Here is a 23,229-nt window from a genome sequence, read left to right on the forward strand (position 1 = left end):
GACCAGACGGTTAGGATCATCAAAAGAGGGCAGTTCTTGTGCTGTGGCCTATCCATAATATGCCCACCAAGTTGTGTGTGACGCTATCCAAACCATGCATCAAGTGTCCCCATCATGATTAGAGCTGGGCGCGGGATGACTCGACTCAGCAAACTTGACTTGTCTGACTGGTTCAAATCCAACTCAATCTTAACCGAGTCAGTGAGTCGATCCGAATCCAGTTAACTTCATCCAATTCGAACTCAAACCGAGTCAAGTTGAGTCACCCAGTAACCCAACTCGACTCAACCCAAAATACAACTTGGTACTGACTCGACTCACACACACACACTATGTTATGAGTTGATGGAGAGGTTGCAATTTTGGCAGGTGAATCTAGGTTTTGAATTGTGATTTCAGCCCATGGATATGTGGTGCACCTTACCCAACTTGGTGCTGACTCGACCCAACTTGGTACAAGTGAGCGGGTCGGACTAGGTCCCGATTAGTCCAGGCCAAACCTGGACTCTGATCAGATCAGACATTCTGGACTTGGTACTGAGTCGGGCCAAGTTTGGGTCAGGCCTATTTCGAGTCGCCCAGCTCTAATCCTGATATTAAAAAAACAATGGGCTACCACCCAAGAAACCTCCAAATTCAAGTGGCCCACATGATGGTCTGATTGACCTGAATTTCAGGACATCCATGCTCACGTGGTGGGCCACCCTATGGGCAGGTTAAACACCATCCACACACCACATCAGGGCCCACGCACAACCCTTATCAAATGCCTCAAGATAGAAACATGGTATTCCAACTTCACCCTGTTGTAGCAGGGCCAGCAGCTCCGACAGACGGTGCTAGATGCCCCAACCTTAGGTCCGCCACAAAATATGGGCCAGGAATCATTTGTCGATATGAAAGATAGAAAACGTAATCCCACCTGTGCTGCTTTATTTATAATGAGAAATGCTGCAGCTCCTAGCTGCATCAGTTTAATTGGATAGTCCAATCGATTGATCTGAACCGTCTATTATGTCCACAGCACATTAATTTATACAAAAAGACCAATAGTAGTGGAAGTGCAATTTTGACGGCCCAGATTCGTCGCCACATACCAATTCTATGAAACCAAGTGGACCAATTGGCTTGTTCAGTTGCTTCCATGATTGTAAGGACCTATGGGCCATGTTTACAGCCACAGTGCTCACTCCACGTGTCACTAGGGCATGTGTGAGATACAAGCCGCCCAATGTGCGGGATCTCCATGCACATGCCTTAGAAAAAAAAATGGTTGCCAGCTCATCAGGTGGGCCACATGGAGAAATCTATGGTTACATAACCACCTGTGCTTTGATACGGCTTTGATGCAGGATAATTAACCACTTTCTCTAAAAGCTTGAATTGGTAGGGCACGGCGAACCAATCACTTCATCTTATAGCGCAGGCCCCATATCTTATGGGTTAGGTTGAAACCCTTCATAGGCCCCACTTCACATGAGCCACACACCTCATATGAGCCACCCACCCCGAATGTGCCCCTGAATCTCACAAACCACCCCACTCAGCCGGGTGGAAAAATGTACTTGCATTACATTGAGTCCAGATGCATAAGCCTCCAATTGCTTTTCTCAAAAATCATTCATGAAAACATACACGAAGCTTCAGTGAGTGCTAAGTGGACAAGAACCTGTCTGTCATGTTTTCTGATTTGTGTTTCTTTTCTGATTCAGGTTGGTCTAATCCCTTTCATCTAAAAGCCTACAAGAGCCGTCAAATCAGGTGTGGCCCACCACAACACAACAGATTGTTTTTCATCTACTGATGCTAATTAATGGAACCACCCAAACTATAAAAGTTGTCTTTTTGCTGCTTTCCACCACATCAACATGGGAAGCCATTCAAAACTAGCAGTTTGATCTAAATAAGCTACTGTCTAGCAATGCAAATTTCCCTTGTTCCAATGATCTTTGGATAACCAAAGCAACATCGGTTCAAGAGGAGAAAAAGAACGCTCTTGATTTTCACTTCTAAGAAAGGAATTCTCTTAGAAGTTGATGCGGAATTAGAGACTGTGTATTGTGTGTGAGTGATTGTAGGTTCAATCCCCAGTGGTGTTACCTTCATTTCAAAAGAACCAAAAAATACAAGACGATTCATTCACTTACAGATTCAATACCTTCAGCTTCTTTTCCTTGAGGAACGCATCCCATTCGATTGGTTTGCAAGTCGCTCCCCCGTATGCAACGTACTTTGGTAGCTTTCTGCCATATGTGAGAAACATTCCGCCATTGGCGCCTTGCAAGGTGGGAGTTGTCCACAATGAAGATGTTGTCTGTCAGGTGACGTTGCTTGCCGTTATGGCCAGAGAGACCTTTTCGTTCGTTCTGGATATAAAACTTGCAATAACTAGTAAAAATGAAATTGGGCCTTTTCTGATGGTTCAGATCACCTTCGCTTCCAATTGGGCCTTTTCTGATCCATATTGGTCATGAAAATAGACGGGCCATAATGATCCAATGGTCAGATCTTGTGATCCGACGACCAGGAACGGCTGAAATTAATGGTCAACGGCAGAAACGTTTTTCAAATGTTCCAAACATTGATAGTCACCCACCAATGGTCCACTACTTGGTGCCTATATAAATTGGACCATTCTTGTCCGAAATCAATCATCTTAACACCATCTCTCCCATCAGATACACTAGATTTCCTTTTTAAAATATTGGGGACATTTCTACTATCTAATTCTACAAAAACAGATTTATTGCATTAAACTGTTCGATAGCCAACCCATCATGATTACTGTACACTGGATCTAGACAGGCTTGTCTTATGCTGAAAGTAATTTGCCTGTGACCCACCAGCGATTAATAAAGAGGCGAATCATGCTTTAAGAACAGCGTATCATTCATAATTCAGCTTCAAGAAACGAATTTCATATTTTATTTTATTTTTTCAGTGCATCCAACGTATTGTTTTCTAACAGGCAAGGCACCACAAACTGTGGTGTCATTGCCCTGTAGATGATCAGTTCTCTACTCGAAATATATTGAGTGCTACAAGAGTATTTTTGCCTGAAGAAAATGAGGCCAGTCATGTTTGGCACGTGTTCGTGCATTGATCACTGGTCCAAATCATTCATCTGGTGGGCACCACCACATATCAGGCATAGCTCAAAAATCACTACAATTGATGTTCTGTAACCATCAGATTTAACAACTTAATCATGTTGAACATGGGACTGCATTATGCTTCTACAATCAATGGTCCAAAATTAGCCATCAGATTTAAAAATTTGTTGAATGTGGACTACATCATGCCTTCTTTAAAACCGTCCATTTGCAGGCCACTGATCAGAAAATTTTCGTTCAGGCCACTGCGACTAAACAATCATGCATCTAGCTACATATGGGGCCCACTGCGGAGCGTGCGTGTCAACCAACCGTCCAGACTGGTCACTGGTCACCCCACCATGAAAATGGGACACCCCAAAAATCAGACAGATCAAACCATCAGGTGGACCACCGTGTGAATTTGGAATTTCTGGGTGGTTGTCCACTCTTTCCTATGGTGTGACCCACATCATCATTGGATCCGCATGATTTTCAAGGCATTCCATTTTTATAGTGGGGCAACCCTGCTAGACTGGTTGGATGCCATACATACACCATGGTAGGCCCCATACGCAGCCAGTTGCACGTTCTCTTCAACTACAACTAGTTGCAATTGAGATATTCCCCCACAATTGATACTTCCACCTCCAGAATTTGTCAGTTTCACTCCACAACCGTAATCGAATCAGTGCAGAAATTAATATATGTACTTCAATTGTGTTGGGTTGGACCGACTACATGAGTTGTATCCAGGTTTTAAATAGGTGTATTGAGCATCATATCATTCACCATTGGAAGTTGGAACCGCCCTATATTGCTCCAGTCCCCTATTGATCCTGTTCTGAGCTGTTATAACCCATAAAAAACCATATGTGAAGTTTTATTAAGCAAGCTTAATATGCTTGAAGGGACCCTCCTTCATCTTCTTCTTTTTTTTTTTTTAACACACACACATACCACCCGCACACTCACACTGTAGCAGGATTGCACCACCTATGGATACTCGAACCCTTGACCGGGTGTTGAAACTCCTGAGAGTCTAACACCGGAGTAAGAGTAAGGATCCACTTGGACCTATATGATTATTCAATATTCCCCTCATTGTTAATCTTTCATATTTCATCTGTGCTATGCTATCTTATTGAGACTCTAGGGCCTGTTTGATTGGTCATAATTACAAATAATCAATGGGTTACCTACTCAAGGCTTAGTGGTAGGCTTACAAGAATTTCAACACTAAGGAAATAGGTTTGAGTACCCATTTGTGGTGTGTGTGGGTGTGAGAGGTACGGGTGTACACGAACCGAGTTAGCTCGGTTATTTCACTCGACTTGACTCAAAAAAGCTTGATTCGACTCGGTTTGAAGATGAGTTTAAGTCGAGTCGAGCTGATTTTTTGAGCTCGAAAAAAATTTCGAACTGAGTTCGAGCTTGATCGAGCTCAATTGGAGTCAATCAAACCCCAACTCGAATTGAACTAGTTCGGTGACTCGGTTACTTTGATATTGATGTTGCTTACCAAGTGTTTAATGAAATGACTTAGCGAAGTGTCGGCTAGTGGCAAGGAAGGTATGTATATGAAACAAATACCATTTTCCCTTGATTTTGATGTTGTTTATAAGGTGTTTGATGAAATACTTGCTGCTATTTTGCATACAATGAGAAACTAAAAGTGCCCTTCAGGTGTTTATGAAAATGCCGCAGAGGCTCAATTTTGGCTCGAACTCGGCTCGAATTGGCCGGAGCTGTTAATCGAACCGAGCCAAGCTGGCCAGTTAGGCTCGAAGACCGAGCCGAGCCAAGTTCGAGCTGGGGTCAGCTAGTGGCCTAGCTGAGGCCGGCTTGAGTCGGTTCGGTGTAAACCCCTTGTGAGAGGTGTGTATGTTAACAAAATTATAAATAAGTAATAATTATTTATCATTGTATTTTCTGAAAATATATGATATTACATGACAAAACTTTGTGGGCCTTACTGTGATCTATAAATTTCATCCACACCATCCATTCATTTTGCTAGTTAGATCTAAAGCTCAAATGACCCATAATGGGAATAGTCATGTACACCACTGAATCAACTATTTTCTGTGGTGTGCTTTACTTGATCTTAAGATCTACCTCATTTTTTATCCTTAAAATGATTTAAAAAAAACGAATGACTCATGACACATACATCATGGTGGGGCCCACAAAGTTTTGCTTTAAAAAGAAGTTTAACTCATATTACCCCTATTTATCTCCAATCAAACATGCCATATACTTTGAGATTACTAATGTAAATGTGTAATTCCTTGTATTTAATGTCTAGTTGAGTAAAGATACCATCGAAAACCAGCTAAGCTGGGTTAGAAAACATCGGTCTAGTGAAATGGGAAGAATGTGCATGCATGCACTCACATGCACATTTCAACCTTAGCCTCTAAGAAATTCATCATGGGGAGCAAGTACCGTGGACCATATTCATCAACGGTTGTTATTGACTCATGCAATTATTGAGATGTTGATGGAAACTTCAATTTCCACGTTAGCATCATTTTAGCTGCCGATGCTTTCTTCCTTCAACAATACCAACCCTGACAATCACGTGTTCGATACATGTCTTGACCTTCAATCTAACGGAAGAAGCATTCTCATTTTGGAAGTTACTTAAATCGATATTCTACCAGACTATGATGGATCCAATTCACGTTCACAAGTATGTGAATGTATGGCAATTACCATACTTTCCGGCTGTGTGGGGCCCACCTATAATGTGCATGTGTAATCTAAACCGTGCATCTTGTGCGACTCATCATATTCACAGTGAGTGGCAGAAATAGAAGTTTGTTCAAATGCATCCTCACCTATGGCAATTTAGCCTTTGAGTCTGAACCTTTTTTTAATGTTCTAAGCAATATATATTGTATATATTATAAGTATATATCCACTTATAAGATGGACGACTAATAAATAAAATCTCTTAAATTGGATTATTTTAACCATTTAAAATTTAAGTATTTTTCTTTGAAAATAAACAATAGGGCCCACCTTGATGTATGTGTCTTATGCTCATATTCATTTTGCCCGCTCATTTTACGAGAAAGCTGTGATTGAATGCCCACTGTTCAAAACTATTTAGTGGGGGCTACAAAACTTTTTGGATTGAGTTACTATTTAAGTTTTCTCTTTATCTAGTTTTGTGACACCTCTAAATATGTTAGACGGCAAATAACAATAGTCCTTGGAAAGTTTTTTAATAGAGGCATTCAACCACCATTGTTTTTCTGTGTAGTTCACCTGAGATTTGGATTCATCTCAATTTGGGCTCATGCCTTAAAATAGTGATTTAAAATGGATAGAGGAGGAGAAAGAGCATGTATTATGGTGGGGTCCTTACTAATACACTTAAATTATGTAGTATATTTACAAGAGTTTAAATTTAACCACTAAATAAATTTTAATACATCCCTAATTAGTATGCGTATGTGAGATTTGACATAATAATTGTAATAAGCCCATTGAAATATATAGCTACAAAAAGTAATGAAATTCTAAGTCCTGAAAAGGCCATAAGCATAAGATCATAATTGAGTGACTAACTAATTTATTTTTTTTCACCATTGACTGACATGGCCGGTGTTTAATTTTAATAATGCAATTGATAATATATTTGTTTCAAAATATCATTAGTGGGCCACATATTAAATAGATTAGTAGTCTAGTAACACATGTTACACATGCGACTGTTAGGCCTTTAAAACTGAGTAAAAAAAGGAGGAGAGAAAATTGGTCATCAAAGCAAATGGGAAGAATTACAAAACTCATTAAAAATAAGGATTAAAATACCCTCAAATCCCTCCAAATCCATGGTGTCTAACGACGTACAGCCTCTTTTGGCAAGGGAAATGTTTATATGTAATTTGCAATTGACAAATGAGTCATTGAAAGGGGGAGCGGATTGCATGGTGTGGCGGTGTGTTGACATTACTAAGCTCTGTGGCCCCATTATGATGTATGTATTATATCCACACTGTCCAACCATTTTAAGAGATTATTTTAATGCATGGTCTAAAAAATGATGCAGATCCAAAGTTCAAGTAAACCATACTATATAAAAGCAATGGAGATTGAACTCTTATTATTGAAAATGTCTTGGGAGTCAAAGAAGTTTTGGATCAAGCCGATATTTTTGTTTTCCCTTAATCTATGTTTTTGTGACCTTATGACTGAGTTGGATGGCAAATAAACATCATGGTGGGCTCTAAGAAGGTTTCAGTAGTGGGTGTCACCATCTCCACTGCTTTCTATAGTGTGGTCTATTTGAGCCTTGGATTTGTCTCATTTTTTACCTCATCCCTTAAAATGATCTCGCAAAATGGATGGATGGTGTGAATATGACACATACATAACTATGAGGCTCATATAACTTGGTGGCATCAACATTGAGATCAGTCGGCTTCAGTATCAATCTAATGGTTGGGGGGAGAAAATCATCACTGTAGATGCTACCTTTTATCCAGCATCTTTTATGAACAGTGAAAAACTTACCTCTCCAACTTAGACCTTGTATGTACGGACAGGGCATTTGAAGACCAAAATACTCCTATCCGCACGTGCAATGCCGTGGAAAGCAGGGATATTTTTGTTACGAAATGCTCTGTCCGTACATGTAAGGTCTAAGTTGAGAAGTTTTGGATTTCATAAAAGACGCTGGATAAAAGGTAGCGTTTGCAGTGGTAATTTTCTCTATTTGGGGCATCCAATCATTATGGTTGGGTTCAATCAGTGCCCGTTGGACGGCATATTAACGACACGATAGGTCCCACACAGATGCTGCTGCCTCATTAATGCCTTTAACACTGGCAATTTTGATGCTCCTTGGCCTGTAGCTCGCTGCCTAGAAGTTGCACGTTGCTGCTCGCCAGTTTCCAGGTGTAGCATCTCCACCGTACATACAAGACTCCGTCTGTACAGTCGATACCAGAGACGAACGAGGAATCCATTTCTTTATTATACCTAAAATGATCTTTCAAGACGGATGGACGGCTTAGATATAACACATGTATCACGGTGGGCCCCACACAGCCCCTGATAGGGCCGTCCCTCTCCAGGGGGCGCGGATTAGATTCTGAAGTGACGTCATCAAACTATATGGACCCCACCATAATGCATGTGGTGTATCCATACCGTCCAACCATTTGGAGAGATCGTTTTATGGTATGAGAAAAAATGAGATAGATCTTAAGTTCAAGTGGACCCCACCATAGAAAACAGTGGGGACAATGACATCCACCGTTCAAAGTTCTTATGGGCCACAGAAGTTTTCGATCAAGCTTATATTTTTTTTTTCACTTCATCTATCTCTATGTTAACTCATGAATAGATTGGATCAAAAACATACATCATGGTGGGCCCTATAAATGTTTCAACGGTGGGTGTGACTGATCCCATGGTTTTCTGTGGTGGGTCCACTTGAACTTTAGATCTATCTCATTCTTTTTCTCGTGCCATAAAACGATCTCTACAAATGGTTGGACGGTGTGGATACAACACATGCATCATGGTGGGGTCCACGCAGCTTGGTGACGTCACTTCAGTAGCGATTTGGCTACTGACGTTGTCAGTATCCAATCCGCGTTCGGTTGCTGAAACTTGACCGTCCATGCGACAGGAAAAAAATAAAAATAAAAATCATAGCTGTTGATTTATGACCTTTAAACGGACTGTCAATATAAAACCGTTAAATGGTCCACGAAATAGATGGGCCCGCCCAAAAAGTTTCTAGATTGGACTATCATGACCTTTCTATTTTGTGGCCTATAAATAATTTGTCCAATTAATGGTGGTTATTGAATATAAATCCAGTATATTTTTGGGGCATGGACCACCAACGGCGGGACGAAACAGACCAACGGACCGGATTACCAACCATGGCCCCACCTATCAGCAATCTAGACGCGAGTATACACTCCAAAGCCCCCGATTATCGTCTCACCTCGTTTTGCCGAGCAATTACTTGCCACGTGTCCGGCATCTTTACAGTGTACATGGTTTTCAGTTCTGACAAGTTTAACTTATGATTTGATAATCCATACCATCGGTATGCTATGGCCCGCCATGGATTTATTATGATTTAAAAACATAGTAGATGGGGAAATCTTAACCGTTGGATTTGTGGCCTACTAATAGACGGTTAAGAAGAGAAAATACAGCAATGGTTCACATTCAATGGAAATAGGTAATGGAATTTCTAATTAGGGATGATTTTGTATTTTATTCGATCCACGGTGGGATCCAAACATACCAATGGTCCGGATTCCCGAACCATGGCCCTGGCTGTGAGAATTGAAAAAACACGTGTATACCGTGCAAAGACGCTGGCCGCGAACGATCTAATTCATTTGATACTCAGGTCGAGCGTGGTGGATGATAATCAGGCAGTTAGAAATTACTGAGAAATTGTATACTTGGCATGCAAATAATTCCAAATACACCGTCCAAACTATGGGCAACATCTTATATTCATCAAGAATAAAGGTTACTTTATTTAATCGTCTATTTATTAGATTTATGCACATATATTGATCGGTCAAAAATGAAAACCATCCAACGGTCGTATTTCAAAGAAATTAAGTGTCCACGAATTAGAGGATAGGATTTTCCCAAAAGATCTCATTTTTAGAATTTAACTTAATAGAGTGGTTTCCACTGTTTAATCGGTTTAACTTGAGTTAATATATTCCACGTGTAGCATTTGAAGTGCCTGCGTATCAAGCGTCTTAGACAACCACAGTATCATATAACTCCTCCCCCTTTATAAAAGGGAAGCGGATTGCGTACTGAGCAAACTATGTGGGGCCCAACTTGATTTATGTATTTTATCCACTCTGTCCATCCATTTTACCAGATAATTTTAGATCTTGATGCCGAAAATGTAGCATATACAAATCTCAAGTTGACCACACCACATGAAACAGTGTGAATTGAATGTCTACCGTTGAAAAAATTACTGGCCGCCACAGAATTTTTGGATCAAGCTGATATTTGTTTTTTACCTTAATCCATGTATATGTGATCTTAAGAACAGGTTAGATGACAAACAAACATCACTGTGGGCGCTAGGAACTTTTTCAACGGTGGAAATCATTATTCCCACCGTTTTAGATGGTGTGGACCACTTGAGAACTTGATACGCTTCAATTCTGGTTTTAACCCTTAAATTAGCTTAAAAAATGGATGGACGGTGTGGATAAACTAAATGAATTCACGGTAGGCCAACAAGAGTTTGCTCAGTACGCAATCCAACTGACCCAAAGAGATGGCATTTCCGTTATTTCATGATAGACCATGGCTGCTCTCTCAAGTCCGCAGCCTACTTATAGATCCGACGACTGCGATCCTTTACCGCAGGAGCACGCCATTTCTCAAACCTCTTAACTGACTTCAGTCTCACTCTCGGAAAATATCACGGGAATCTTGAAATTTCTTCATTTCAGATCACGTCAGGCTCATCTCTTCCTCCAATCGACTCAGTTTTCTCGCTTTTTCTGCGATTTCAGCTGCAATCCGTGAAGGAGACGTGGATTCCTTGTCATTTCTGGACGGAAATCGGGTAATTTCATCAGTACCTTGATTTCCGTTCAGATATACGGCCAGAAAGCAGAGATCGAGAGCTCAGCTCCTTTTATTTTTTGTGGATTTTCTTCCAGAGTTTAAGCATTTTGGTAGAACGATCGGGAAAGAAGGCGAAGATCTGTCAATGAAAGCTCTCCCTGCTAAATTTCGTTGCAATTTGAAGGTTTTCGTATGAAATTCCACTTACATTTGCATTTAGTTTGTGCTTCTGTTAAGAGGATCTGAAGTCCTCTTCTTGATGGAATTGATTGAAAATCGTGGATTTAGGGACATTCGAGAAGTTTTCAGATCTTGTCATCTCGAGTAATAGAATCTGAACCGTTGGTTTTCAAGATGTTTTTGCTGTGAATGGTCGGGGTCTTTTGACCAAGTCGAATAGTGATGACGAAACGGAGGAGCATTCAACATAAGTCTTTCACACGATGGAGGAGGAAGATTTTAGCTGTGGTTCTGCTTGGGTTTTGTTTTGGGAGTTTGGTATTGATGCAGACTCAATATAACCGGATTAAGGCGTTGGCATCATTGGTGTCGTCTCCTCGATTTGTTCAGAAGCCTAAGATCGCGTTTCTTTTTATAGCCCGGAATCGAATTCCTTTGGACATGGTGTGGGATGCCTTCTTTCAGGTAATTCCTTTCTTTCATTTTGTGATATTTTGAGATGTTCTTGCTCATTGGAGGCTCTCGTTTTTTTTTTTTTGTTTTTTTTTTATTTTAATAATTTGATTTGCTTAAACTAAAATAGAGTCTATGTGCAATTTTCTGGCAATATGTGTGTGGTATGAACCGTAGTGTATATTGGCTTTTGTTTTAGCGGGGGAGGGGCCGGTGCTACTACCAGAGGTTGAGCAATCAACCGAGGGTTGTTTAGATGCCAATATGGTATTTGTTATGAGGCTGTGTTTGGATTTATGGCTGTGGTTGACATAGTGAAGTTGCAACAGAGAGGAACCGAAACAATCCCAGCATCTTTGCCAATCAGTGATGTTAGTTTTCATCCAGTATTATTTCAATGGTTTTTAATTCAAGTCAGACTTAAAATGGATGTAATTTCAATTTGGACTGGTTATTCACTCCCAACAATGTGAGGCAATTTGATATTTCACTTTGTTGGTAATTCACTCTCAACAATAGTTTTCTTGCTGGTTGTTCCCTTTCTTTTTGGCTGTTTGGCCCAAATAATAATGCTTCTTCTTTCAAAAAAAAAAAGCGGTCTGCCTCAATGCCATTGTGCCTTGTTTGGTCTCTGGAAGCACTAGAGTGAGAGGTTAAGTAAGTTTGTTTGTCGTGACAGTGTAGGATTTCCTGGTCTCAGTTTTCATGGTTTAACTGATTGTATATTATTTTTAGTTGATGCTCTCTCTCTCTCTCTCTCTCTCTCTCTCACACACACACACACACACACACACACACACACACTTGTTGCATCAATGGATGCAAATAAGTGGTTTGACTGGTAAATTATTGTGAACAAATAAAAACGTTTCTTTTGTCTTACTCCATATTTTTATTGAAGAAGCTGGGGTCTCTTTTGCAGGGAGAAAAGGAAAATAGGTTTTCGATTTTTGTTCATTCAAGGCCTGGATTTCTGCTCAACAAGGCAACGACAAGATCCGCTTTCTTTTATGATCATCAACTCAATGACAGTATACAGGTTTTGTGTTCTTTCCACTGGCATGAATGATTCTTAGGAAATAAGTCAAGGCACTATGATGTTCATAGAGATATGTACAAGGTTTTGTATAAGATAACACTGTCCAACTACTATTGAAACAAATTATGTAATGAAACCATTCATCTATTAATGCACGAGGTGACTAGAGCTATTGGTAACTGAAATTTCGTATGCTATTTATTTTCTAGACTTGAGAGGTTTATTAAATGATTTTAGTATATTCTAGACGAAAGCTCGAAGACTTAATAAACCATCTAAGACGTGCTTTTTGGAATTTTAAGGAAAGGATGTCATCACAAGAAATGGTGAATTTAGGATTGAGTTGTAATAGAAGGTTTGGTTGAATTGTATCACAATAAATAATTTAAGACATGTTTTTGGGAATTGTAAAGAAAGGGTGTCATCTCAAGAAATGGTGAATTTATGTTTGAGTTGTAATAGAAGGTTTGATTGAGTCGTATCGCAAGAAATGGTGTTATCATAGATAAAATACTGACTTGATAGCCTCCCACTCATTTTTTTACCCATTTTACTCATACCCATATCTACCTTGAATAATCCTTAACCACCCCCCCTCTGAGTGTACTTGATTGACCCTTGCAAGCTGTGTTAATTTAGCTAAGGAATTTAGGTTGCTAAACAGTCATGTTGAATTAATCTGTTTATTACTAGTTAGGAAGAAACATAAATTGTTTCCACACATCATCATTCTTGGCTTGTTAATTTCTAGCTTTTTTGTGTTTTTTCCAGGTAGATTGGGGAGAGTCAAGCATGATTCAAGCAGAGCGTATTTTGCTCAAGAATGCACTTAGAGATCCTTTCATTGAGCGATTTGTTTTTCTATCAGACAGGTGAGTATTGATTTGAGTAGTGGCTGTGAAGAACCATCTTGTGTATGCGCCAATTCATGATTCTCTTCTTCTGTACTTCAGTTTTTCTTTCTTTTTTTTTGGACATAGTTGGCAGTAAGTATGCATTTGATCGAGAGACTATTGTTGTCAATCCTTGTTCACTAACCAAGCAAAGGCCATGTTTGATTGAATTTGAATTTGATGTGTGTGTGTATATATATATATATATATATATAGGAATGCCCACCTGCACATCTTCTTACGTGAGCACCCGTGCGCACCTTTGCACATGTGTCATGGGCACATAATCTAAATGGTCCATGTGATGCGGCACCCCTTGAAACCTCACAAATCCAACTTTCAGCTCGGTACAAAACTCTCGTGGCCCATGGTAAAAGGAAATTGTTTCCTCCCTTGATTTGCATTTATCTTTGCTATGGCCCACTAGAGTTTTGGATCAGGCTGAAAATTGGGCCCATAGAGTTTCAAGGGGTGCCGTATCACATGGACCGTTCAAATTTTATGCCCACGACACGTTTGCAAAGGTGTGTATGGGTGCTCATGTGAGAAGGTGTGCAGGTGAGCATTCCTCTCTCTCTCTCTCTCTATATATATATATATATATTTTTTTTTTTTTTTGTAGGACCAGTTTCAGGTGCATCACAGGCAGGTAGGACAGAGACATGCATATGAGGTCGATCTCATGGGAACTTCCCAGGTAGGATAGAGACATGCCTGTGGATCTACCTGATTCTTGGACTAGAGCATCAATATAGTGGTGCCTTTCTAATGGATGGATTGGATCTTGGACCTACGATGGAAAACATGTGGTGTGTACATGAATTATATTGCACACGTGCCTGGGCTTAGCGAATCTCATATCCGGAGAAGCCGGACTGACGCGATTTTCCTATAATCCCTGCTTGCAGCGCTGTGGGGCCCACCTCAATGACTGTGTGACCTCTGTCCATCCTTTTCACCATATCATGTTAGGGTATGACTCAAAAAATGAGGTAGATCCAAGACTTAAGTGGGCCACACCACATGAAACAGTGGGGATTCAATACTCACCATTGAAACCTTTGCAGGAAAATTGTTTTTCTTATGCATGTTTACCAAACATGCACTTTTTCATGGCCTTTCAAAAAAAAAAAAAATGCACCTTTTCACATTAGCAATTCTCAAGAATTGTTTCTTAAGAATCAATTCTGTAGTTGCTAGAGGCAACACTAAACAGGCCCTAATGCAAGGATATATTTGTTAATATAATCTGCATAAAATAGATGTTTTAACTGAAAATTGCAAAATGATGGTTGCTCTCTCTCTCTCTCTCTCTCTCTCTCTCTCTCTCTCTCTCTCTCTCTCTCTCTCTCTCTAATGCAGACATATTTTGTTAATTATCATTACTTATGGGAACTGCTGGGTTCCCTTTTAGTGTTCTTCTATTTTCTCAATTTTGTCCAATTTTGGTTCCTAATGCACTCCAATATTCCATTATATTCTATTTTCTAATTTAGTAATTCCCAGTTCCAATTAAATGCAAGCATGCTTCATCAACTTAAGAATCAATTCTGCAGTTGCTAGAGGCAACACTAAACAGGCCTTAAGGCAAGGATATATTAGTTAATATAATATGCATAAAATAGATGTTTTAACTGAAAATTGCAAAATGATGGTTGCTTGTTTTGATGCAGACATATTTTATTAATTATCATGACTAATGGGAACTGCTGAGTTCCCTTTTAATGTTCTTCTCTTTTCTCATTTTTGTCCAATTTTGGTTCCTACTGCATTCTAGTATTCCATTGTTTTCTATTTTCTAATTTAGTAATTCCCAGTTCCAATTAAATGTAGGAGTGCTTCATCTGTTATTGACATTTTCATTTTGAACTTAGTTCTATATGGTCGACTGGCTCATGTTCTTGTTATTTTATGTCCTGGCAGCTGCATACCTTTATATAACTTCAGCTACACATATGAATATATCATGTCCACATCAACCAGTTTTGTAGACAGGTTAGTTGATTCTTTTTGGTTATATATGCATACAAATTTTGATTTTCCTTTCTCACCTGAATTAATATTTTTCTTTTAAACTTGTTATAGTTACTTTATTCTTTTAACCTTATCAGAACTTTGAGCTCTTCCTCAAGGAAGAATTTTGCATGCCATCTCCAAGTTGAATATCAGTTGTGAAATCTGAAGAGAAAAATTACAATGATTAGTAAAATCAGTTGTGTTTGTCATTCCTTTGAATTTCAGATGTTCCAATTGAGCAACTGTACGGTTCTACCAAATTGATGAATTCCCATGCTTTGGCCCACTCAAGTTTAGATCTGCTTTGTTTTTTAGCTGACGTTCTAACATGGCCTGGCACAGAAGATGGTATGGAGTGGATATCACAACAAGCATCATGGTGGGCCCCACAGAGCATTTGTTGCACGGTCTACATAATCCTACGCTTCAGTGTGGGATACACACAAAGAGGAGGGAAGGTTGGAGAGGGCTTCACACAAAATTGTCCAGTGTTGCTCTTGTTATATGCACTATAGAATACTATTAATTTGAAACAAAGAAGACTGAATAGCATTCTTCACTTAAAGAAAAGAGCTCCAAATGGCTCAATCTATAGAAAGAAGCAGCTATTCTTGAGGATGAAGTTATGAGGCTTCCCGGTTAACAGCTGCATCACATGTCACTGATAGAGCAACGTTGATAGCTAAATATTTACTTGTTTGGTTACTTAATCTTTCATTATTAGCATTAAAAACCTTGGCAGTTAAATCATCCTACGATTTTATTTTTTTCTTTTGAGGGACAAATTCCATTGTACAACTAAAATTGCTCAAACTACATTGTTCACATCACATTTGTTGTCATTTTCACCAATTTTCCTGCAAGGATTGATTGCATGCATTTTATGCAAGTCTTCAGTCCTGGAACATTGCATATTTCTTGGCGTGTTCTCTATGCTCGTAACACATTATCTTCGATCCTCATCTTTAATCATTTAATGTTTGTGATAATACTGTCTTATGAGTTGTGCAATGTGAATTTTTTTTTTGGATCTGTGGAATGGTCAGTAGGTTCTAATAGCATCTGGTCATCTAATGCTGGAAGCAGCTTTGCGGATACAAAAGAGGGTCGCTATAATCCAAAAATGCATCCAGTTATCCCTGTTGATAAGTGGAGAAAAGGGTCTCAGGTAAATAGTCACTGCTGCAAGAATTCAAATGCCATCTGATTGTGTCAAAAAGTCGCTTTGTTCTAGACTGTGTACTATATTACTGGGGCATGCATTGGTCTGACTATCTTTTGTTTTTCTACATAGTGGGCTGTTTTAATTAGAAAGCATGCCATTGTCATGGTGAAAGATAATACAGTCTACCCAAGGTTTCGGCAGCATTGCAAGGTAATACAGTTTTAAATTCTGTCAATATCCATTGATGAGTCATGGAGAATGTAGTGTTCTTATTGTTGTTAGATATGTTAGATCTAGATAAGCATTGGAGGGCGTTTACCTTTTTTTTTTTTTTTGGAAACACAGCATTTCGACGCAATTGTTTAATGATCAAGCCTGCTATCCATGCTGCATGACGATCATGTTTTTAACATATTTGATTATTTTGCTGAACTACCAATCGGCTATATAGTTGTACAGACACAAATGCGTGTGTGCATGCATGTTTGCTTCTCTCTCTGCACATGCATGTGCGTATGTGAAATGTGCAAAAGTTCGACGGCTCCCTGCCAGCTGACATTAACCCTCTGCCCTGGCTTGGGACCGGCTGGTACATTACTTTGAGGTGGAGTTTCCAATTGTGTCCTGGATAGTCAACAAAAACCACATTGTATACACACATATATTGATAAACAAAGCTAAATATTCATTGTGAAACAAGATGCACGAAAGAGATGCAAATAAAGATCGATAGAAAAAAAAGGAAATTTAGTTACAACTAGGGGTAGCATTCCAAGCCACTATAATGTTCATGCAGACATTTCAGTTGAGTAATCATCAACAATCTGGTTAGCCTCTCAATTAATGGAAGCAAGAAGAAACGTAATATATCTTTCAATAGAGTTTTCGCAGTTTTGAATTCAAGTATCTTCCTATGATGTTTTTGTCATATCTACTTCTCCGTGCTTGTCTAGGCCCCAGGACTTAACTATTGTGACTTCACCTGTTTATCTGATACTTTTATTTATTTATTTATTTATTTATTTTTATTTTAAACAAATGATGCAGAGGCGGTCACTACCAGAGTTTTGGCGGGATCATCCTCTTGTAAGTTCTCGTCTCCACTTCAGTACCTAATCAAGTAGTGAAATATCATAGTGGTCTGTGAGTCATTGTGACTGTATTATGGCATAAATCCATACAAGAGAGAGGTGAATGGTATTGAAGGAAAATATAAGCCCTTACGAATGTTCAGTTTAAGCTCTAGTATTTAAGTGTGACCTTTAATATTTGCTACAAAGTACTATTTTTTAAAAGAGATTGCTACAAAGTACTATATAAGTGTGATCCTTAATATTTGCAACAAAGTTGGTGTTCATAAAAGTTTTTTTTTTTTCAGAAGTGTATTGTTGCCTTTATATTTTATTTTACTTTTGAATAACCAGCATCATCGTCAGCGTAGCCTTGTCCTAGGTTTTTGATAAAGTATAGTAATTCAAATATGTGTACAATCACGCTCAAATGGTTCTCTAGATTCCCAAGTGTCTGACAATACTATCTGTGTAATTTGGCGTTTTTGAGGAGATCTGAAGCTAAAAGATACTGTCCCTATGGTGTATTCTACTGAAAAATGTCAAAGGCGGAAGAATCAATGAGGAATTAAACATGTATTCTGTCCATCCATATACCCTTCATTAGTTTACTAAGGAGGCTGTGATATACTTCAGCCTTTTTTATCCCAACTTTTCTTCTTCTTTTCTACATTTGGTCATATGGTTGTAGAAAGTTGCACACTATTGTGTTCCAAAAAGCAGAAAAAGTTGCATCTATAAAAAATGGCGGGGGTGTAAATATCAATTCCTTTTGTTGCCATTGTCATAATTATCAGCATTATACTGGTGATTAATTTGGGTTTAAGCATTCAACTGTTTACTGAAGCAAGCAACATATTTTCCTTGTGCCATTCTTCTGCAGCCTGCAGATGCATCCAAGGAGCATAACTGTATACCAGATGAACATTATGTTCAGACATTACTGGCAGTGAGTCAATTTTCAATCTTGGAGTATTGACTATTTAACTGATTTGATGAGTGTGTCGGTATTGGTTGCTTGGAATGTGGATTGCATTGTGTCATTTAGATATATTACATTTTTACATTGGATTAGAAACAGAGTATTTTGTTTAGGAAAATTTATTAGAATCTCTGATATTTTGTTGAGGGCTTAAACTTTAGAATCTCTGATATTTTGTTGAGGCTTAACCCGCCCTGATTTTAAGATCATTTCTGAGAATTGACTGAAACGATCCTAAACAGGATACCCTTGCACAAAGGTCTATTTTTTTTTTCTTTCTATTTTGAAGATCTTTTAAGCCTCCAAATCTCGATGTCATTTCAAGGGCACTTGTGTCAGTTTGCTTTATCTGCTGTGGCCTGTGAGTAGTTGGTATGAATATCTCCTTATTTGTGGATTTCACTTCTTCCAACTTTTTGACATTCAAGATGCTTCTATAGTTTTCGGATGACTGACTTTTTTGTATGGTTGTAACTTCTCATAGAAATGGCCAAAAATCACTAGGCAATTGGATTTTCTGAACCATGATTTACCGAGCCAAAAAGAAACGAGGCATTGTATTATCCTCCACTTGAGGATGTGTATAGCGTCATGGGGCCTTGAGTCCTTACAAGTGGGGTTTACTGTTGGTGATCCAGGCCATTCATATGATGGACCCTTTTATGGATGCACCTGCCTTGGATATATCATTGATGTGATAATCCTAAGATTTAAGGAAAGCAATAGCGGTGGTCTCTATTCAACAATGAAAAGGCCAAAGATTGGAAGGCTATTCCAGTCTGAGATATTCTTTTGGGGCTTGGCGTACCACCCCGGTGCCCATCGGTTTAATGGTCTGGATCATTGAACCGTGGGCCCTGTTTGTAAGAAGTCAAGGTCAGAATCATATACTTGAAAGAAGTGCATACAGAAGGATATGTGGCTTCAATAGAAATTTAATTCCCTGAAGCATGGCTGACACAGCCGCATTTGTCATATTTTACCCAAATCTCATAAAGCACTCGGAAGCTTGGCCCTCTTAATGAAGGAAAACCTCTGGCAACTCTACTATTATATCATGAAGTTTCTAAACCAACTCCTTTCTATGTTTCATCATCCAGCTTAAAGGACTCGAAGGTGAAATCACTCGAAGAACACTTACACATACTTCATGGGACGCTTCATCCTCCAAAGACCGCGAAAGACGCGGATGGCATCCCGTGACATACAAGCTTTCTGATGCTACTCCTGCACTCATCCAATCTATAAAGGTATGTATAAGTCAAGTTCCTACTGAAATTCCTTCCAAGAATCTTCTCTGTAACAAGAGCACATCTTTTTCTGCAAGAAAATTGCTGCATCAGACACTGACCTAATTAATAACAATAATAATAATAATAAAGCTGCACCAGACATGACAGCCCTATGATTGACATGGGTCCAAGACCTTTCTGTAAATGCCTCTTCAGTAAATGATTGACTCAGTCCAGGAATATGCAATTTCTGGTCTAAAATCTGATGCAACACGGTGATGCGTATTGCACCTTTTGGTCCTTGACGATAATGCGTTCATGTATGTGGATATGCCGCCAAATTGGAAATTTTCGCTATGTTACAGACAATAGGTTGTGCATATTGTTCGATACATATCATTTCACGAGCCCACTCCAATACTGAGATTTTGAATGGTGATGCAGATCTGACAGCTCCTAAGGAATGGTATGACCATTGAGCTAAGACATGCACAGTATCATTGACCCTCGAGTTTGTACAAGTGGGACCGTGGCTTGTTGGTCCAGCTCATTGATACGATCGGACCAAACATCTATTATGGGGTTCACCAACAAGCCTCCCTGGCCACTGCCAACTGGGGAGTCCTCCATCCCTGATGGAGGTATCAGATCGGTGGTCTGGGTCAGCAAGCCATTGGCTGCACTTGTTGAGGGTTGAGGATACTGTGTTTCATTGGCTTGAGGTTCATATGGATCATTAGCTCCTTGAGCTACATTGAGGGCATTTAATGCAACATTTGTATCCTCCCACTTGCCTTCAATAACTATAGACCGCATGTCCGAGGAGAGATACTACCACTACATTCATGCTCACCAAATTGATTGATACGTCAACTGATCTGTCTTCCAGACATTCCATCATCTTATGGCCTGTTCGAACTGGATGGCTCTCATCAAATTGGACAGGATAACACCTAACCATTTTGTTTTAAGAAAGAATCTGAAAAGGCTCCTGTTCAAAGCTGTCTCAGCCGCTGCACTGGGTGTTCTGGACAAACCCAATGACCTTTGTTTTCGGGATTCCATTCCTTTTGGATTAAACACACACTCACACTGGATAAGCAGGGATTTCCCATGTGTACACAAGCACTTAAATAGCGTCTCACTGGTGTTTCTATGTGCAGGACATAGATAATGTGTATTACGAGACAGAGTACAGAAGAGAATGGTGCAGCAGCAAAGGAAAACCATCCCGTTGCTTTCTTTTCGCAAGGAAATTCACCCGGCCTGCTGCCCTTCGGCTTCTTAACATGGTAAACATGCGTCTTTGGCTGCACTCATTCTCTTCAGATTTTTGCTAATCCTGCAGGCATGCCTACACGCAGGCACATGCATGCATGTGTGCAACAGCTACTCATCAGGCAGATGCCACCCTGTAGATGACCTCTGGTCAAAACATTATGCCTGCCCCTATGTGATGACCTCTTTCCCTTTTCATTTACCACTCAATTTATGGCACACGCTGGGCCCATCTGATGAGTGGACAAACCTGATATTTTGTTCCATCATCCACAAGGTGGAACTCGTCTTATGAACCGCTTGCATGTGCACACGGCATGCACAAGGCGTGTGTAGTGTGCTGTGGCATTAACAAATGTCTCTCTCTCTCTCTCTCTCTCTCTCTCCATTCATTCACAAGTGCTTGCTGTTGGCAGTCTTTATTAGGAGCTTAACAAGGATTGTCGTCGGCTGTCTGTGTTAGTATGCCTAAGAAGAAGGATTGTCTTAGATCTGCTGCTATCCGATTACCATGAGGTATGTATATTGTGGTAAGCGTTCATATCATTGTAAGAGTAAAATCAGTTGGGGAGATGAGGATGATAAAATGTAAGATTAAAATAAAAGTACAGGAGGATGAATGTAAAAATGTCACGTATGTTGTAAGATAGTGTAGGTTAATAATGTCCACGTTTTTTTAATGCAAAGTAGTTCTCACAAGTTCTTGCTACCTCTTTGATTGGTAAGATGTATAGCTAACAAGGCTGACTCTAGCTCATCATGCAATGAACCCGCCTAGATTTGTTGACGGGTTGACAGAAATGTGGTTGTGGTCAAACTCGACCGTCTCTTTTCAAAAAGATATAAATGGAGGTAGTGAGATTCAAACCCTAGACCTTTGGAAAGGAAGTTGACACTCCAAACCATCTGGTTTGTTGTTACTATGGTATCTGTTTCTTATTACTTATCTGAAAATACCTGTTTGAAATATTTATTATTCATTTAAGGCCTGTTTGCCAAACATGGAAAGTAAGGGAAAGGAAATGATGTTTCTCATGAAACTTACTTATCATTGTTTGTTAAGTTTTCTTTGTGGGAAATTGTGGAAAACATAATTTCCCACTTTTTATCTTTGCTGAAAAATAAATAAATTTAATTTTCCACCCCTAAGAAATTCATTTTCCCACGGAGGAAGGACAATTGGTTTCTCAAGGATTAAAGCTCAAATACGCCACCATATATATTCAATCACCTCCCATGCGGCACACGTGCCGCAATGTGCCAAATGAGACATTGTCCATCTTCAATCATGCTGCACGTGCCACTATGCCACATGTGCCACCATCTATCTTATATTGTGTCCCACTTGTAAAGAGCCTCCAATGTGCTAATGTGCCACAGGTGTCACCGTCCATCTTCCCTTATGCCCTGCCTCACATGTGCTAGTGTCCAAATGTAACATAAATCATCTTGTACCCCACACGTGCAAAGCACTCCGCATGCACTAATGTGCTACATATGCCATTGTCCATTTTCAATCCTCCAAATATGACATGTGTCAATGTGCACAAAGAGCTGTCATCTAGCTAATTTAGCACCCACATGTCAAATGTGCCAATGGGTGTCTTGTGCCACACCTCGCATGTATCATGCCTGCTACAATTCAGCTTCAAGTACTCGTATATGTTGTGTATGCCACATGTGTGACTTTTCATCTTTAAGCATCCCACATGTGCCACGTGCTAAGCTAGCATGTGCTAATGACTACCTAAAATTTTTTGTTTTTCCAAACAGCAAACTTGAAAATAAATTCTAAATTTTTTCAAAAATTTTGTTGAAAAACAAGCAAGAAAAACAATATTTCTTTTACCACAGTTTCTTGGAAATAAGGTTTACCAAGAAACACTATTTACTTTCTCATGCTTTTTGCCCTTGAGAATTTTTAGTTATATAGAGTGAAATATCTAGTTGATATGAGTCTGAGTCTTTGAGTCAACCCAAACCCAGCTGAATAAGTTTTCGGGTTTCTGAACTATGGTCGATCCAAAGCTTAAGTGGGCCACACCACAGGGAATAGTTGGGATGGGGATGCCACCAATTAACCTCCCTGGGGCCCACTGTAATATTTATATGCCATCCAATCTGTTGATAAGGCCTGTTCCACCGGGACAAAAGGGAAAACCAAAGAACAGCCTCATCTGAAACTTTGTAGGCCCAAGAAGGTTTCGATGTCAGGTGTACCCTTATTTTTTGGGGT

General features: G+C 39.5%; 1 protein-coding gene across 3 annotated transcripts; it reads left to right on the forward strand.

Annotated features, from left to right (window-relative positions):
* The first annotated feature begins 10,463 nt into the window (after positions 1–10,463).
* On the forward strand, positions 10,464–21,702 carry LOC131237881 (glycosyltransferase BC10). Of its 3 annotated transcripts, XM_058235930.1 has the most exons (13): positions 10,464–10,683; positions 10,781–10,869; positions 10,974–11,330; positions 12,241–12,357; positions 13,129–13,229; positions 15,174–15,245; positions 16,353–16,434; positions 16,561–16,641; positions 17,479–17,517; positions 18,385–18,450; positions 19,584–19,733; positions 20,879–21,007; positions 21,410–21,702. In XM_058235930.1, exons 3-13 carry the CDS (start codon positions 11,088–11,090, stop codon positions 21,425–21,427), a joined length of 1,098 nt encoding a protein of 365 aa, XP_058091913.1. In that variant the 5' UTR covers positions 10,464–10,683; positions 10,781–10,869; positions 10,974–11,087; the 3' UTR covers positions 21,428–21,702. The 3 variants fall into 3 exon arrangements, with proteins under 3 accessions (XP_058091913.1, XP_058091912.1, XP_058091911.1); XM_058235929.1 differs by having other exon boundaries at positions 10,464–10,816; XM_058235928.1 differs by having other exon boundaries at positions 10,781–11,330.
* Positions 21,703–23,229: the final 1,527 nt, after the last annotated feature.

Source organism: Magnolia sinica, chromosome 2 (genome assembly GCF_029962835.1).
Source record: "Magnolia sinica isolate HGM2019 chromosome 2, MsV1, whole genome shotgun sequence".
In the NCBI taxonomy this organism is placed as follows: domain Eukaryota; kingdom Viridiplantae; phylum Streptophyta; class Magnoliopsida; order Magnoliales; family Magnoliaceae; genus Magnolia; species Magnolia sinica.

Coding starts and splice junctions, on each gene's coding strand:
- LOC131237881 (XM_058235929.1), top strand. CDS start 11,088: ATGACGAAACGGAGGAGCATTCAACATAAGTCTTTCACACGATGGAGG. Junction 12,358..13,128: donor AACTCAATGACAGTATACAG/GTTTTGTGTTCT, acceptor TGTTTTTTCCAG/GTAGATTGGGGAGAGTCAAG. Junction 16,642..17,478: donor GGTTTCGGCAGCATTGCAAG/GTAATACAGTTT, acceptor CAAATGATGCAG/AGGCGGTCACTACCAGAGTT.